This window comes from Monomorium pharaonis, chromosome 4, assembly GCF_013373865.1.
Source record: "Monomorium pharaonis isolate MP-MQ-018 chromosome 4, ASM1337386v2, whole genome shotgun sequence".
Taxonomy (NCBI): domain Eukaryota; kingdom Metazoa; phylum Arthropoda; class Insecta; order Hymenoptera; family Formicidae; genus Monomorium; species Monomorium pharaonis.
The window spans coordinates 16,095,972-16,115,960 of record NC_050470.1 but is presented as its reverse complement, the minus strand read 5'-3'; the positions used below and the strand labels follow the sequence as shown (position 1 = coordinate 16,115,960).

General features: G+C 32.9%; 1 protein-coding gene across 7 annotated transcripts in view; it reads right to left on the bottom strand.

Annotated features, from left to right (window-relative positions):
• The window catches only part of LOC105836048 (protein sprint), a 330,029-nt gene that overhangs the window by 149,493 nt on the left and 160,547 nt on the right, over nt 1-19,989 (bottom strand). For all 7 annotated transcript variants that reach the window (XM_036285717.1, XM_036285715.1, XM_028193034.2 and 4 more), the window contains 3 exons: nt 18,636-19,216; nt 13,619-14,267; nt 4,011-4,478 (listed from right to left, as the gene is read on the bottom strand). In XM_036285717.1, the coding sequence (XP_036141610.1) occupies nt 4,011-4,478; nt 13,619-14,267; nt 18,636-19,216 (1,698 nt within the window). The remainder of the gene's footprint in view (nt 1-4,010; nt 4,479-13,618; nt 14,268-18,635; nt 19,217-19,989) is intronic.

The following is a 19,989-nucleotide window of genomic DNA, read 5'->3' as shown; positions in this document are numbered from 1 at the left end:
TAAAATATATTTAAGATATTTTTCTGAAATGTTTCTGCTATAGAAAGGAAGTAATAATTATCCCACTCGGCATGTAATGTTCCTAAAATATTTTATTTGAAATGTCACACTGTATACAGCAATATCACAGAAATATTTCACGACTATTCCTGCAACACTTCTGCAATGTTTCAATGTCCGCGATCATTTCAAGTGCAATCTTTTTGAAAGATTTTAGTAATATTTCGATATTACTGAAATATTTTTGAAACATATCTATACAGATAGCAGAAACATTTCAGAAAAATATCTTAAATATATTTTATCCAAGTAATTGCAGATACACTTAAAAAATGTTATTGTAATATAATAATAATTAAAACAGGATCGATGAAATTGTTAAATGTGAAATTGCCTATATTGGTTCATAGCGGGTTTTGGTACTGAATAATTTGTGTAATTTTTACTATTTCTTATGAACTATGTCGCATTCTTGTTAGTCTATATTTAGTGACTGTTTCAAGACGCACAGTTCATATATATGAGTTAGAAATAATAAAAATTATACCAAAATTTTTTAGCATTAAGATCTGTTATAGATCAATATAGGCGATCTTATTTGTATATTTATTTTTGACAGTTTCATCAGTCCTATTTTAATTATTATTATTGTATTACAATAATATTTTTTAAATGTAAGCAATCTTATTTTTATGTAATACAAACGGTTTTAAAACATATTTAAAAAATGTTTAATACATTGATTATGTTAATAAAGGTTTACTTTAATAAAGGTTTATAGATTTGTATTATTATAGAAATTTGTAACAGAACACTTCTATTTTGTCATAATTTTTTAAAACTCTACTTTGTTTTAGTAACATTAAAAAAAGAATTCATTTTATAACATTACAAAAAAGTAACATATCGTAAAAAGAGACTTGTTACATGAGAAAAAAAAATATTTAGAGTAAATGCTCTAAAGTGTACAATAGCTAGAAAGATAGAAAGGATGAAGTAAAAGTCTCATATTATTTTGCAATGTTGCAATAGTAACTAAGATATTAATTTTTTTAACTCATATGAATGAGAACGCATCCAGGAAACTGTAAGCGTTGAAAAGGTAATATCTCAGTAATTATTGCAATAAAGTATTAAATATTTATGAAGTATTAAATAAAATAATATATGCACATTAAAATAAGGTATTTTTTTATTGTTTATTTCATTTATACTTTAATGTTATTATTAACTATATAATTATATACAGAATATGTTTTTATGTCAATTTTAAACATTCAGAAATGTTTCTAAATCATTATATTTGCAATATTTCTTGTGCAGTATTGCAGAAATTCATTTTCAGCAATTTAAATTTTTATTACCTACACAATCGTTCAGAAAATTTGAGAAATACTTTAAATGCAATGTTGCGTTTGATATTTTGCAGAAATATTCATTGTGGAAAAAATATTGGTATTACTTTATAATTTTCCAGAAATATTTTTGAAATAATGCATTTGTCACATTTCTTTTGTAATATTACAGAGTCATACAAATATCAAAGCAAACTTTTTTATCTTCTCTCAAAGATTTCAGAAATATTGCATTTGCATTATTATAAAAATATGGTGCAGATTTATTTTTGAAATATTTCACATGCAAAGTTACAATTAAAATATTAACGAAATATTTATGTACTATTTTCAAATATTACAATATTTCAACAACATTGCCGAGTAGGTACACAGGCACACAAAAAAAAAGTGGTTCGTTTGGCGGATCAGACTAGTTAATCCTTATGTATTTTGACCCGCTGAATCCGAATCCAAGATCAGAATTGGAAAGTTAGCTCATATTTCATAACCTCAAAAAAAACTTTTTTTAAATGTTGGTCTGGCGGACTAGACTAGTCAATCCTTATGTATTTTGACCTGCTGAATCCAAGGTCAGAATTGCAAAGTTAGTTCTTATATCCTAAACTCAAAAAAAAATTCAAGGTCAGAATTGCTGAATTGGTTCATTTTTTCCGAATCTAAAAAAAAAGTTTGAAATGTTGGTTTGGCGGATTAGCCTAGTCTATCCTTATGTATTTTGACCCGCTGAATCCAAATTTAAGGTTAAAATTGGAACTTTTGAGAATGAAAGAGTTAGATATAATAGAAAAGGAAAGTGAATTTTCTGCACTATTTATTCACAGAAGCCCAGATTTGTCATACGTATTTTAACGTAACTTTTCCCAGGTAATGTGATTACGCAAGCCTGCACCCTCTGGATTATACATTTATGATCCAAACTGCTTTTACAAGGTGTTTTTTTAGGTTAGGAAAAAATGAACCAATTCAGCAATTCTAACCTTGGATACTGATTCAACGGGTCAAATTATATAAGGATAGACTAGTCTGATCCGCCGGACCAATATTTAAAAAAAAAATTTTTAGGTTAAGAAGAAATGAGCCAATTTAACAATTTTAACTTTGGATTTGGATTCAGCGGGTCAAAATACATAAGGATTGACTAATCTGGTCCGCCGAACCATTTTTTTAATGTGCCTGTGTTATTAATTTTAATAGACTTTTTGTCATTTCAGTTTTATATACATAAAATGAGACTACAAATATACATATTATTAACATATTTTTCTATTGTGTGCATAATGTAAAATGCGGTAGGTGTTGCGCTCCAGGATCTTTACCTAACTTAGTCAAGCAATATCCGTCCTGGTTGGAATTAATGTATCTTAACCTGTCTCAAGTCGGTATTTATTATATGATTCACTGGAAATAACTGTTTATATCGATATTCTAATTGGCCGAGGTCCATAACGACCAGGACAAATCAGAAGAGACGCGGTCATGTGACAAGTTTGCCGCTCTCTCCCTCAGAGTGGGTGCATCCAGGAGTGCAATCGCTCACTGAGCGGCTAAGTAGCAATTGAAGGTGATTTGTTGGATCCAAAGGTAAGACCCAATCATCTTCAATTGCTACTTTGCCGCTCAGTGAGCGGTTGTGCTACTGAATGCACCCCGTGTCTCTAGGCTAGGCTACACTAGAGATTTTCTAGTAAGGGATAAGTCATCGACTTGCGGACTGTGGATTGGTTGGCTGCCATTAGTGGGATACTTCCTCTTGTTACAGTGGGTAAGCTTAGCATAACCTAAATTTCATATATTTGTTGTTATTTGTTATATAGAGGAGAAGGTGGTAATATGGCCAGTGCAGATAATATGGCCACCCACATTATTCTCCGTTATTAGCGGACGAATTCTAGTAATTATTTATGATATCATTTGTTTAATAGCCTACTGTTATATAATGATGCTAATATGACAATACACAACAGTCAACATTTGTTATAAGGCATTTTTACGTCTAAGAATTTTGAAAATTTTTTAAGGTACATTTTAACATTGAATTACACATACTTCCTCATTCTTTTTAAACTTAACTGCATTATCATCCAAATGTATGTATACTTGAGTATTTTCTTATTATTTAACTCTTTATTCGGCTGTATATATTTCAAATTATACAAATTTAAACGATGATATAGGATGTTGCCAATATGGTCATCTAAGTGTGCTAGTAATATGGTCACTTTCGAGACCTCCATATCGACAAAATTCTTCGATAAATCGATTAAAAGCTTAATTTAAGATTGTTAATTTTTTTTAATTCTTTAAATAAATAAGGTTCTTTAGATTCAAGGTTATTTTTATTTAACTTTTATTAAATGTAAATAAAAATCACCTTTTTGACATAATAACTTATTTTATATAATATATATGTTTCTAACATTTTTCAAAATACTGTGACTTTTTTAAACAAAACCAATTTTTTTACATTTATTTTTGTGGTGGCCATATTACCCTTCCTGTTTCTCTTTGACCCATTATGCAGTATCGTTACATATTTATAAATAATATATAATATAATAAATATTTCATAACTTCGAATTGAAAATCTAATGAACAATACTTCGATGAATATAATCGTAAAATTTTTTATTTTGTTAAATATATAGAACGTACCGATAAATTCCCAACTGGAATCTACTGCCCAAAAAGTATCATTAATTATTTTGGTCTTAATCTTCGGTGGTTGGACAGGCTTTGCTCGTGGAATTTTCTTTGTCTCCTTGGTTTGAGTCAATCTTTTTGCTAAATTATCGACTGACGACGAGATTAATGGCATTTTATCCTCCTCTTCAGAGAACTCCGCCCAGCAATCAATAGAATGCAATTGGTTAACATTATTAGAAGTTTGTAACCAATCTGGTTCACTGTGTCGGTATTTATTCATTGTCGAATTATTTTTGATCAGTCGTCTTCTTGGAATTATAATGGTGCTTTGAACAATAGCGTCTGCTGGTTCCGCATAAAAGGGACTGCTTTGTTTAAATTCGGGGGTCTGGGGACTGTTGCTTTCTGACTTTGCCAAAACAAGACCCAATTTGTTTCTTGAAGACGTCATCGTACTGTTCAATGAGTTAACACTGTCTGCAACAAAAATCTAATCTCTTCAAAAAAGCTCTAAGCAAAAAATAATTAATTTTCAGTAACCAGAAAAAAATAATAAAAACCTATGTGAGTTAAGGGGGGCAAGTCATGTAAATCGAAATTTTTTAGCAATTTTTTTTTCTTGCTTAAATTTATAGGAAATTTTCCTTAGAATATAAAAAAAAATAGTAGAAACCGATTTGAGAGTTCCTTCTATGTTATTTTCGTCGAAAAGTGAACGGTCGAATTGGGCGGAGCACTTATGTAGACGAGTCGGAAACTCAGTCTTTCGATCCCTCTGTAATAAATGTTAACCTGGCTGTGTTAGAATAATGTTCAAAAAACAGGAAGATCTGCTCTATGGCCCTGGAATCGCAGATTAGCAAAAAACTGCGGTAAGTTAAAATAAATTACGATTTTTTCACGATTTTGTTACTCGAACTTTAAACGCGTTTTTCTCCAAACTACTTTTTTTAAATTGGTGTACAAGATAACTAAAAAACTATTCATCCAATTGAGTTCTCCTTGTGCATACATTTAGATAAATATTTTTCTCATAAATTGAACCTTTATTTGTAATTGTATTGTTTAAATAAATTATTTTTATTGCATAATTAACACGAAAATTTTTCGTAAAAATCAATACTTTTTTTTCTATGTGTCGCCATTTTTACAATTTTGCATTATTTTCTTTAACAATAGGTTCAATTGATAACGCAAACCGTACAAAAAAGAAATCTATTTGGTTTTTTGTTTCAGATGAATACAAGCAGCTCTACATTGCACGCCGACAAGTGACTTCAACGTCAACGCATTAGATTTACATTATTATTATTTATAAAATACATATTATTTTTCTGTCAAAAAATATTTTTTTAGTAGTTCAATATTACAATAACATACCCTGAAAAATTCAAAAGAATTGGTTGTATAATTTCCTCAAACAAAATTCCAAAAAATCACTCAATTTTCAGCGCGTTACATGACTTGCCCCCCTTAATAGTAACTAACAATTAAGAGGAACATTACAAATTTCAAATATACCTGATATTTAATTAATATACCCAGATAGCCAAATCTGTCAAAAAAAAATCATATTAAATATCTGCTATCCATCGTTGTTAACAAAAAGCTACCAATTATATACAGAGTCTATAATATCAGAAAATGTCGGAAAATTGCCATCAAAGATATAACAAAGTTTGTTGATTATGCCGTAACAGATTGGCGGCAGTAATCGAGCAAGATTTATGATTTTTGCTTAATTTTGCTACAAATCTACTCGTTTCTACTCAAATCTACTCTATCGATTCTACTCGTTTTCTGCCATCAAATCTGCTGTCAGATTCTGTTAGCAGACTCTGCTAGCAAATTGTAAGCATATTGCTGAAATAACAGATGCCAATTTGCTATTAATTTTTGAAAAAAAATTTGTTGCCAGTTTGAATATATTACGCGCATTTTTCTTATAGGGTAGAGCATTATTTAACTCAACGCATGTCAAAATGAGGGAGTGGTTTAATGACACACAGTACAATTGGATACGTTGTAATAGCACACCGTGTTATTGAACACATAAAGTTGTACACTGTTCGATTGGACACGTTGCATTTGCGCACAGTTGCTTTTGGACACAACACATACTTCTGTAAAATTTTTAATACACGTACACACGCATGTGAAATTTGTTATTAACTTTGTTAATTAAACATTTATTACATTGAACACAGTTCTTTTGCACACAGTTCTTTTGCGCATAGTCAAACGGATCGCATCTAGATATTCTCGTTAACCCATGCATGGACAAAAAGGTTGACTTTGTGATAAGTTTTGGAACCCACCTCATTATGTGTATATATTTATGTTATTACATCCTCATTACAGGTATTTGCGGTAACGCATTATTAGAACAGCAAAATCATGCATATTAAGGTCACACTTCTTTTTTCTAACGTCGAAGTCACACTGGGTGGTTACCACCCATCGTCATTTTTAAAGTGCTGTATTTATAAAATTATCAAAGATATGGTAACAAAAAAATTTATGGATAAACTTGAATGTTTGGAAAATGTATTCTGATATTATTTAAGCAAAAATTTAAAACCGTTGTACCTAACAAAATTTTTGAATCTTCCAACATTAGAAAAAAGAGTTTTTACAAAATAAATCATAACTTTTTTAATTTTCAATATTTTTAGCTAAAAATTTAGACTTTTATTATTCAAGTCTTGTATTTGAAGGAAAAAAATATGTCTTTGACCATTTTTTCAAAAAGAGTATTTATTTTGCATACTGCACATAGAGTATTTTAGCATACTGAAAAACAAGTATTTTCATAGAAAAGTCATGTTACGATAGTATTTACTTGAGCGTCACTTTTTTGTATGCCACGCAAAACCATTTTTTCTTCCCAAAATAGATTGCGATCTACCGCGTGCACGCTATGTTAGAATGCGTTAATCTAACATTACATTTTCAAGATCACTGTCCATTTCGTCCACAGATTGCTCTGAATATGATTTTTCTCGACATCCGAATTAACATTGTTGAAATCATTCCGTCCATCATTTTATAAAATATCTTATATGGTTGCTGCCGTAAATTATAGACCATTATGCTGCATATTTCCGAAGAATAAAGTAACAAAGATTTTAAAAAAATTCTAGGCATAAGAATCTATATTATATCATACTTTTACATTTTTTAGACCACAAAAAACACAAAAATTCGAACCACTAAAAAACAGAAAAAACTTACACGGAGGTCACACACGGGGTGGCTACCACTTTACCTTGTTTTTGGACGACTGCCAAAAACAAACCAACGCGATTTTCAGTTACAGTACAGTACAAGAACGTAGATAAAACCTTGAATTACCATTAAATGGCCTTACTAGTATCATTTTTTCTTAAATCGGAAAGATATAATGTGTTGAATTTAAGCGATGGGTGGTAACCATCCAATGTGATCTCGAAGGATTAATAAAGTAAAAATGTAATAAAATAAGTATATACACATGATGAGGTGGGTTCCAAAACTTATTACAAAAAGTTGGACAACCTTTTTGTCTATGACCATACATTGTATTTGAAATCTGCAAACACACGTAAACTTTATTTTGTTTGCAATGTACATGGGTTAGCGACTTGGACGAGGTGGGCGCGGGAGGGGGGCCGAAGGCCCCTCTTGCACCTGTTGTGTGTGTGTGTGTGTGTGTGTGTGTTGTGTGTGTGTGCGTGTGTGCGTGCGTGTGTGCGTGCGTGTGTGCGTGCGTGCGTGCGTGCGTGCAAAGCATTTTCTGTACCACATGGGTTGCGACTTTTCACGCAAAAAGAGTTGTCGCTTCTTAGGCTGATTTCATAGTCGGGTCTTATATTTAAGATTATCTTAAAGACTGTCTTAAGATGCCATAAGCCAATCACAGAGCCGTAGTAGCATCTTAAGCATTACTTGAGACGATTTTGAAATAAGATTGGACTATGAATACAGGCCTTTAGATGTATCAACAGTCAAAATTTATATATCTAGATGCGATCCGCTTGATTGTGCGCAAAAGAACTGTGCGCAAAAGAACTGTGTGCAAACGAACTGTGCGCAAAAGAACTATGCGCAAAAAAACTGTGTGCAAATTAACTGTGCGCAAAGAAACTGTGGGCAAAAGAATTGTGCGCAAATGCACCTTGTTCAATGTAACAAATGTTTAGTTAACAAAGTTAATAACAAATTTCACATAAATATGTGCATGTGTGTGTTAAAAATTTTGCAATAGCATGTGTTGTGTCCAAAAGCAACTGTGCGCAAATGCAACGTGTCCAATCGAACGGTGTGCAACTTTATGTGTCCAATAGCACGATGTGCAATTGCAACGTGTCCAATTGTACTGTGCGCAAATGAGGTTTCTCTCAAAATGAGCATATTTTCTTCTCTCACGCATATGCAGTCGCACATTTTTGTCGGCGAGTTAATCTCAAATCAGCTTAATTGGAGATTTAGCATCCTCAAGAGAATGCAAAGGAAGAAAATATCTTAAATAAAATTATTTTGGTACGCGCAGAAATTTAAAGAAGGGAGACAGTGCTTCACTTATATTAACACAGTAAGCAAAAAGTCATTGTTATTATAAAGTTATATTAACTAACATAGTAACGTTTTCAAGTATGTATAAGTAGTTTTTAATGTTGCATGCATTATAATGATATTGCTTTGAGAAATATAAGTACAGTTTTATAGGGTCACCACTTAATCGTGGACCCTAAAGTGGGTTAATATAATCCATTTTGGAGTCCACAACTAAGTGGTAACCCTACTGTGGAAACACTTATGTAAGAATTATTTTTGCGTAACTGGATATCTACGGAACTAATTGAGAGATTTGATTAGTATAATTAAAAAATCTTTGAATTAGATAGAATATCTAATCGCAATTTTTAGTTGCACAAGGTTAATTTGGAAAAATAAACGTAAAATTAGGTTTAATCGTGGCCCGAAAGTGGATTATAACCGTACTTATTTTTTCCAAAATATGAACATACCTGGTAAACAATTTGTCATCAAATTGGGAACAAATTGGTTCAAAACTTGATACTTGAAATATTATAGCATCTGTGTCCGCAATTAGCTCGTGTTTTGCTGGTAACGTTTGTATTATTTGACAGTAAATTGTGGTCAAAAGGAAACAAGGTTAGTGCAGTTCAGTTGACGCCGAATTGCTTTTTGATAGTAATTTTAAATCAAACTGAGTTACGCAGACCTTGCTTATTTTTTGATGACCATTTGGCGACAAGTATATTATCAATGATATTATTTGCTTTGGCAAGTTTGGTTATCTGGGTACTTTGGCATAAATCTGGAGATTTCGGTAATGTTAAAAAAATAGACCAATATACGACAAATTTCCTTTTTTTTTTAAATGAGGAATTAAAAAAATAGAGGGTTCTTGTGTCTCAGAACATGTTTTTAATAGAATTTTTTGTTAGGTTAGCGCATTTACGCTTCCCATACAGCACACTTTATCCTGAAGATATCCCAAATTGTTCCAAACAGACGATGGCGATCCTACGGATATCCCAATGAATAGCACCTGGGATATCCTATAAGAATATCTTAGGATATTGTAAAATATCTTAAGATCATATAATTTTGTATTAATATATTTCGATATTTTAAGAGGATATCTTAAAATATTATAAGATATTCTATTAATATCGTACGATATCCTATTCTATCCATATAATATCCCATCATATCCTTTAGTTCTACTATGGAGCGTGAATTATGTGTAAAGGGAAAGTGAATTACAATGTAATGAAAGAGTGACAAAAGCGTAAATGTAAGAAGTGTAGATTGAAACATCAGGACATAAAGAAAGTACACTTATCAACAATGTGGCATATTAACAATACTAAAAAATTATAAAAAATGAGATTTTTTAATAAATTATTCCACATGCTATTTCGCGTGCATATGTAAAAATAAATAAAAAACTGTAAAACTTTATATTTATAAAAATATAAGTTAACTATACATATATGTTTCATCCTTCTGACAACATCTATTGCAATGATCTATAACAAATATGTATGCATAAACAAGAAGTGTTTATGGGTCATCACGAAACGTTAGGATACGTACGATCTTCGAAGTCAAGCAACGTAGGCGATGGTTAATGTACCCGAAAAAACGGTCACTTTGATAGGTGACCGTTTTTTTGGGTACAGAGATTAAACATGCTTTAACAGGTACAACTGTGTCTTGGCTGAAACATGTATAGTCTTTTTTCTCTTACAAAATTACCGTAGAAATAATTAAAATTTTTTATTTTTTGTTCAAGTTTTTTTCAATACTCAAAAACTCTTAAAAATATTTAGAAATATTTAAAATTTTTCTAAATTATTCAGAATTTTTCATTTTTTAAATTTTTCTGAAAAACGTTCTAATTTTTGTAAAAAATCGGAACATTTATCAGAAATCCTGAAAAAAATTTAAAAATTCTGAAATTTTTTTACCAGGGTATATTACGATTAGGAGTGGGCGCGTCGACGGCGCGCTCGAGTGAGTGAGCGAGGAGGCCGGCCCGGAGGGACGCCCGTATAACGCGACCCTCCCTCCAGGCCCTGAAAACATTCGCCCGCTGGCGGTCCGGCCACGAGGCCTATTGGCCTGGGCACGGCCCCCCCCCACTTGTGTGTGGCTGCTAGCAGCGCGGGCCGTCGGGGGGACGGGGGCTGCCTGGGGCGCGTCTGCTCCTGTCCCCCCGACGAGTGTGGTATCCCGGGGGATCATATCAACACCGGTCCCCCGTCCCTCTTCTCCACACGTCGCGGAGAGAGGGGGACAGAGTGGTGGTGGCCGGGGAAGACGAGCAACTATCTCTCCCCCCGCCCCGATTTTGGGGCCTGGTCGGTCCAAGTCAAACGGATCGACCGGGGGAGCGGGGCTCTCCTACTTGGAAGATGCTCGCCCCGCTCCCCCGAAGCGACGCCAAGTGGCGCACCGGCGTGGGGGGGGCCCTCCGGCAGTTATGCTGGACAGCGATTCCCGGGGGGGCCCCTCAGTGCACGCAGACTTGGCCATCCGAGGTGGGTTTAGTGGGTAGTACGGGTATTGCACGTGAGCGGGAAGGACTAGCCTCCCCGCTCACAAACCCGTGAGTCCCACATAACCCTCGCCCGTGAGTCATCGGCGGCGAGGGTATGCGTAAATGCATTTCCACGTAAAACAAAAAAAAAGGTATATTACGATATCTCAGGATATTCCTTAGACATCCTTTGGATATCGTTTGAGATATTTACAGGATGTCAAATGAGTGGACATTTGTACATCCCTTGGATATCTCTTGGATATCTGAGACGGTCCACGGATATCCAAAGGATATTGCAATATCTAAAAATGACATCCCAGGGACATCCCTAGGATAAAGTGAGCTGTGTGGGTTCTTTTGTTAGGTATAAGAGGTAGAATTTAGTATTTATTACACTAAAAGAAACAATTGAAATAGGTTAAGAACTTTATATTCAAAGTTTTTTAAAGCAAGAAAATTATTTTTAGTATTTTTTTTATTTCCTTTTTATAGCCAAATACGTTCCTTATAAAAAATATAATACTGGGTTGTATTGACTAATTATTATTGACTAATTATTATGAATTAACTAATTATTATTACTTATTTTGAGTATTAAAAGTACTAGTAGTGTTTTTAATACATGAAGGGGAATTCTGGTTTAGAAGCTTGATTTTTAGAATACTTTTGCTATTTTTTCTGAAAAATTATTAAGGTATATTCAAATTAAGTTTCTCCTACTAATGCACATTTTAAGCATTTTTTAGAATTTTTTAATTGTTATATTCCAAGAAATAAGTCCTATATAGCTTTTGTAAAATCGTAAAAAAAATAAGATGACTATGGTTGTGGCCGTTCTGCTCGAAGAAAATAACAAAAAGATTCCTAAAATATATGACTCTGGTCATCGTCTGACCTAATGTAAAAAAAATATTAGAAAAAAACAAATGGCGTCATTTTGAAAATTACTTTTCGATTTTTTTGCATTTTTTCATTTTTATAGTGCTGTAAAATAAATAAAAATAAACATTTTGAATTGATTGTAGATCAGACGATTGTAGCCAGATTCATATATTTTAAAAATCTCTTTCGTATTCTTGTTTGAGATGAGCAAAACGGATGCAATCATGGTCACCTTATCATTTTTACAATTTCACGAAAGCTGTTATATAGGGCTTATTTCTTGGAATATTATAATAAAAAATTCTGAAAGATACTTGTGTACTCTACATATTGGTACTTGAAATGTGTACCAATATGTAGAAGTAATCCCAATTTAAATAAACCTTAACAATTTTTCAGAAAAATGAGTAAAAATAGCTTAAAAGTTAAGCTTCCAGAGCAGAATCCCCCCTTAAAATAAATACAAATTACAATTTAATATTGTCCAATATTACATTTGTATAAGGAATATATTTGACAATAAAAAGGAAATACAAAGAAAATATTAAAAATGGCTTTCTTGTTTCTAAAAGATTCGGATATTAAATTTTTAGCTTATTTTAATCATTTGTTTCCATTTGACAGTAAGCCGAGCAAATTTTGTTGTTTTTATAAATTAATGATTCATTAACTATTGCGAAAATCGCAAAATGGTAGAGGACTTCTCTATTCAATTTAATCCGTTCTACCTCTATACAAGTGTTCTGTCAAAAATTTTCAACCACTTTAATTTCAACTGTATACGTTCTGTTCTAGTATTCTATTAACATAACTTTATATAAAATAATGTAAGTATAAGTTTACTGTCTCATAAAAAGCGAATTCAGAAGTTTGAGTCTGTCTAACAAGAATAATATTTTAAAACTGTCTGCCATATTGGAAATTTTATTTTAAATTGTGCAATTTTTAAGACTAAAAGTAAATTTAGTGACCTTAAAAACAATTTGTTTATCAAAATGTAAGAATTACAGAAAAACCTTTTACACATTAATAGTGACATCCTTTTAGAATAAAATTGTTCTATATAACCCCCTTTTGCATCGATAATTGCTTCGATCCTTGGTCTAAAGCGCTGACACGCTCTCTGCAATGCGCACTTGTCCATATTTACAAAATTGATACTTTTTAGTAAGTAAAAGTATATCCAATTATATTTCTAAGGTCGCTAATTATACAAATTTGGTATTAGATTTGTAGAATTTAAAATAAGGGAGTCAAATATGACCAGAGAGCAAAGAGAAAAAAGGCAAAAGTATAGATTTGTTTAATTTTATAGTCACTGTCAAATATTAGTGTATTAATATCTTTGTCAAATATTCAATTTGACCTTATATTCGTAATGAGCGACTCAAAAAATATAGTCATACTTATCTCATTTTTACTAGTTCCCCATTTCCCGGGCGCATGAAAGGGTTAATTCTACATGTTGAATCTAATAAAAAAAGTTTAAATACGTTAATCCAGAAAAATCTCATTAAGAACGTGTTCTAGGGCACAAAAGTTTCTTTTTAATTCCTCATTTCTTTTTTTGATATGTGTTGCATGTATGCTTTGTATAAAAAATTATTGCACGATCTTTTACATATATTTTTATATATTATATATATATTTAATTATATACAATCTAATAGACTCTTACAAACTCTAGATAGTAGATCGGGTGTTTTCCTTATATCAGTCGCTTCTGATGAGTTCTGATCAGGACTTTTCATTTCCAGTACAGGTTTAAAACTACTCAATTCTGGACTTATCATTTCCTTGCATTCCGTTTTATCGTTTTTCAGAATAAACTTGTCATCCCTTAGAATCATCTGTTTTCCAATTGACAATCTTTCATCAAAAAGATTCCTTTCGGATTTTCTGGGACTCATCAAATGGTCATTAGAATTCTTCATACAATTTTGTGAAATACAGACAACTTTGTTATCTTTTAACCTGTCATTCCAAGTCGACTCTGTCGATTGGTCAGTCGTGTTCCAGATGTCTTCATAATCAGAAATTTTATCGGCTGGCGAACTGCGATAATACGAGTCCAAGATATCTGATTCTTGATAGTGTTGTGAGTTTTTCCGGTTTTCGCGGTTGCGCTGCCTTTTCGATTTATTTGTGTTAGTAGGAGTATTTGGAGAGATCACATTAGATATTTTTGGAATCAGTTTTAAAGAAGAAGATAAAACCGGGAAGGTAGGCGAAAGAGGTGATGATAATTTGTTAAAAAAGTTAGAATTGAGAGATTTATTGGATTGAGGGCTCATCAGTGATGTGTTGGGGTCCGATGGTGTGTTTTGCTGTTGGCAAACAAAGAAGAAGAGATGTAAAGGTTGTGATTATTTTAATAATAATAAAGAGAAATGATTTATATATATATATATATATATATATATATATATATATATATTTTTTAGTTATTAATTGTTAATTTTAACTTATTATTATTTATAAGAATACTAATGATTATATAATAACAAGGTACATAACATAATAAATACAAAATATTTGTGTATAAAATTAGAGAAGAACGTTGCAGAATGCATACTATTTTAATTATTTTGTATTATATTTCCCATTTTACTAACTTCTTATAAGCCTTTTTGAAACATGTTGTAAAAGATACGATTTAGAACAATTTACAACCGGTCGCCTATATTTATAAATTTTCTAAACCGTTTTGCATTTGTAAAAGTATCAAATTTATGAATTAAAATAAGTAAAAAAAAAATAAAAATTATTCGTTTAAATTTGTTCAATTTATTTCAGTAATTTTAATAATTTATATTGAAAAAAAGGTTTCAATATTTAATAATTTATATAAATAAGAAAAAGATAAAGGCGTTAAAATAAATTTGGCTTAACATAATTTTGGTAATTGCTATACTTTTACCTTTGTTAATTATTAGCTTTACTATTCTCTCTCTCTCTCTCTCTCTCTCTCTCTCTCTCTCTCTCTCTCTCTCTCTCTCTCTCTCTCTCTCTCTCTCCCCCCTTCCCTCCCTCTCTCCCTCCCTCCCTCTCCCTCTCCCTCTCCCTCTCCCTCTCCCTCTCCCTCTCCCTACTCTGACAGCCATCCTGAAAAAACACAGATTAGGCACATTCTGTTATCAGAACCTGATGTCAAAATGACAACAGATTTTAAACATACTTTATAATATCTTATAATGTCAGCAAAAGACTAAAAGAAATGTAACAAACTTTAACATTGTATGCAGCATACTGGCAGCAGAAGTCGGACAGAACTTGCTGACAAGACCTAAATAAGATTAGCGACAGAAAGTGAGCAGAACCTACGCAATAATAATCTGACAACAGATTAACAGAAATGCAGCAGACTTGGCTGTTTTGCAATAAAGTTTACTCGATTTTTCTGAGGAATCTGCTAAAAAAACTACTGTAAAATGTTAAAACAACAGATTCTGTTAACAGAATGATCCATAAAAGTTAACAGAAAAAAACCAGATGAATGTGCGTGAAGTCAGCACCGCCATTTATGTAGAAAAAAAAATCGTGTTGGGTTATGCCAAGTTTGTGCTGGAAGACTCGAACTTCTCCGCAACAGAAAACAGTGAACGAGCACAAAAACGACAGGGAAATGAAACTTTCATTGGAACCTATCATAGATATGGAGACATCAGTGGAAAGATCTGAATCGAGACCTAGATCGAAAAATTCAATGGTCTCTAATAAGCCACCAAATCTATTGGGTAAAAGACAGATGAATACCTAAAAAGATCTTTGATTGATTGATTGCGCTTTTGGCCTTAATTAAAAGAAGATTCCATGTCCTAGTACTACTAGTATAGACAAGAACGATTCTTATAAGTTGACCGGGGAAGTCACTGTAGCGGGATTCTGTAACTCGTTATCTCGTTGTTATGTGCACATAACAACAGTTACGCAGATATTTTATATGGTGAAAAAGCTGCGCAACGACAGTATAACGATACCGACACCTCTTAACGATTTACTCGAGAATTGCACTATTGTACCTTTGTAAGGAAATTGCTTAATTTAGAGAGCAGGGAATATATAGAAGTAATGGAGGATATGTTTATCTCTATATCGTTCTGTTCCCTCGCTCTTCCATTTCAGCATTAAATGTTTCCCGAAATGGGAGTGGTTCAATGACACACAGTACAATTAGACACGTTGCAATTACACACCATGCTATTGCATAAAATTGCACACCATTCGATTGGACACGCTGCACTTGCGCACAGTTGCTTTTGGACACAACATATATTTTGTAAAATTTTTATTATAACACACACACACACACATGCGTGTGAAATTTGTTATTAACTTTGTTAACTAAACATTTGTTACATTGAACACAGTGCATTTGTGCACACTTCGTTTGCACAGTTCTTTTGCGTACAGTCAAGCGGATCGCATTTAGATATTTATAAATTATGACTGTTGATACATTTAAAAAGTGACAACTCATTTTGCGTGAAAAGTCGTAAACCCGTGTGGTGCAGAGAATGCTTTGCGCGCGCGCGCGGGGGTGATGCAAGAAATTGTATTATGTACATTGTATTAGAAGTCTGCAAACACATGTGAACTTTACTTTGTTTGCAATGTACATGGATTAGATCCAAAGCAACCTAATGGGTTAGTCCGAACCAAAAGCAACCGACTTGGACGGGGTGGGTGCGGAGAGGGGCCAAAGACCTCCCTTGCACCCGTGTGTGTGTGTGTGTGTGTGTGTGTGTGTGTGTGTGTGTGTGTGTGTGTGTGTGTGTGTGTGTGTGTGTGTGTGTGTGTTTACGCAAAACGAGATCCTTATTGGCGCAAACGAACTGTGCGCAAAAGAACTGTGCGCATAAGAGCTGTGCGCAAAAGAACTGTGTGCAAACAAAGTGTGCGCAAATGCACTATGTTTAATGCAACAAATGTTTAGTTAACAAAGTTAATAACAAATTTCACATGTGTGCGTGTGTGTTAACAATTTTACAAAAATATGTGTTGTGTCCAAAAACAACTGTGCGCAAATGCAATGTGTCCAGTCGAATGGGGTGCAACTTCATGTGTCCAATAGCACAGTGTGTAATAGCAACGTGTCCAATTGTACTGTGCGCAAATAAAGGCTTTCCTCCCGGAATAAAGACTAAGTTGTTCTTTTTTTCCTCAAAAGAAAAGTAATCATCTCCTAGGGATCGGAGCTCGGGTGGGGTTTTCCGAGTCGCGCTCGACCTCTTTAAGATGGCGAATAGAAATAGCGTGGTGCGGTTATGGTCTGTCCTTTAAGGTCATTAGTTTTTCTATTAGAGATGTTTCACTCTTTCTGGGTGTTTGAGACGAGAACTATTTTAGTCCAGCCGGGGAGAGTTATTGAAGAAATGCTTTGTTGCTTACCGGGATCTCCCCTTAATATGGACATGACGAGCATTCGCTGGGGTTTTAGTGGGTAGAACCCCCTGTAAGAGTGTGTGAATCTCATATAACCTAGCCCTCTCTCCGGAGAGTTGTGTATGCGTAAAAGCATTTTCCCTGTGTCACAAAAAAAGTTCATGCTACATTGTGCCACAAAAATTAATCACATATCTTAAGAAATAAGGTGTAAGAATAAAGAACTTTTCGTCAGCATTTTCATTTTGATTTATCGACAAAATAAAAATTGTACTAGATACAATATTAACTATTGCATATTGTACAGCAAAAACTTTAATAGTATTTCTTCCTGTCTCCCCTAAAAAAATAAAAAATCGTCGCGCTTAAGAGTAAAGTATCTTTGATATCGTTACGTTCTAAAAATCTCCAGTTTTGTTGACTTGTACTACCTCAAAATAACTCAGATATTATGTGCGTGGTCCACAATTGTGAACACTAATTACAGACACAATTACAAAAATTATGATAGGTAAAATCGACCCTTACAGGAATAATTGCATGCGTATATGCAGAATCATTTGAAACATCTTTGATTTTTATAATGAGTGCAAGCATTTTTCGAGGTAATAATTGTAAAAGTATGACATATATTTATCACCCTTTCATATTAATAAAATTTAGTTGGTTACCCATATAGGCTATTTTTGGATTTTATAGGCTCTCCGCCTTTAATATAAAATTAGATCATCACATATTATGAACAAGTACATAAGTTGATACAAAATTAACATTAGTGTAGTAGATTTTTTAAAGTGTTATAGTACGCATAAAATAAATCTTATTTTTTAATTTTATATTTTATTGAATAAAATGTGGTCCGTTTTGTTTATGTTGTTAATTTTTTATTTATTTCATATTTTTGTCGCAAAATATTGCTTATATTATAGCGTTTTCGACCGGCCTAGGTTAATCGCTCCAGGAGCAATTAATGACGTCATAAGGCCAATCACAGTCATTCTTTTGAAGAAGAGAATAACTGTGATTGGCCAGTTTTAGAGGAAAAGAATCTGAGACGGGTTAACCCAGCACCGGTCGAAAACGCCATTAAATAAAAATGTAAAATAGCATTCAACAACTTTTCTCTATAAAAAAATTAATCATATTAAACATTTTAAATTTAGAAATATTAAAAATTAAATAATATTATAAAAAACAAAGAATAAATATATTTAAAAAATTCATTACATAATCTCGTGTAAATTTAAAAGTAACTCTGTGAAAATGACTTATGTGATTATAAAATTAAAAAAAAATTTCTTTAATTTTACCTGTGAAGGATTCAAACTGTTGCTCTGGTTCACATTGAACGTTACCATTGTAGTCACAAAATTATTCTGATTTTGATTGATGCCGGATTTAGCCCATCTTGGTGGCGGCGGTGGTGGCGTTTTCACATTTTGTCGAGCTCCTTGATTTTCAATAATAATATTCTTACTGTCTGATAATTCCGGTGATGTGGTACACGACAGGTTCTGATGAAAGTTTGAGATAGACGTAAACTTCCTTGAACTCTTGGAAAATTCAACTGTCGTCAATTTTGGTGTGTCCAGACTGTTCTTTAGATTGTCAAAGCTCCTCATATCCTGAACAGGACTTAAAACATTGTTTTCTACATTGTGGATCACCGGCGAAGGACATCGCATGCTTTGTACGAGATTCGGTGAAATCAATTTTTGAGAAAGTTTATCACCAGGTAACAATATATGACGGTTTCTTTTGGTATTATTCATTGGCTCATTGAAGGTTGTCAAATCGAGAGTATTCGGCGGTGTTGGACGCGGCTGGCGCGGCATCGATGATGCAAATGTCGAACTGTTCGCGATAGTAGTATTAGTCGGAGATGAAGTGTCTATAAACAAAAACAAATGTAAATTATAGATTATTTTTGAGGCCATATTTTTTCTAGAAACTTGTCTTGGCTGTGAAAACTAGTAACTCTAAATATAAATAGTAAAAAGAATTTGTATTAACCACTGAAGTATAAGTATACTGGAAGCGCTACTAGCAAGCGAAACGCGAGCAAAGGACAGACTGCTATTCAAAGGAGATGTCTTTCTCTCTTTTTAATCTTTTATGCATGCGCATAATGATCAAAACTATCTCAATAAAACAATTACGTCCACGTGGAATTTACGTGATTTACATGAATTAGATGGATCCAGATTTTTCCATAAGTTATCTAAGTGGATAACTTATGAAAAAATGTTCTTTTTTCATCACTGCATCGAATTCTTTTATTTTCAAAATATCTATTAAATTTTTTATGGATACTGATGAATATTGCAGCGCTGGAGCGGGTGTAGAACAAACAAATCTTGCCAGTATAATTATATCACTTTATTAGTACTGGTACACACGCGTGCAAAAACATGTTGCATCGTTTGTTGCATTAAAGCAAGAAGCATTGCGTTAAAGCAAGAAGAAAGAAAAAGTCGCTTATCTTCCTGGCTAGCTGCCGAAAGTTACATGAGTGCCATGTGTGCGCTAGGTCGCGACCTCGTTGATTAGTCGTGTGTGATCTGGAGAATCGGTTACCCGTGCAATTCAAACAACGCTTAGAAAATAAACTCGAAAAAAAAAGTTATAAGACAAGTAAAAGAAACCAACAATTATTATGATTTG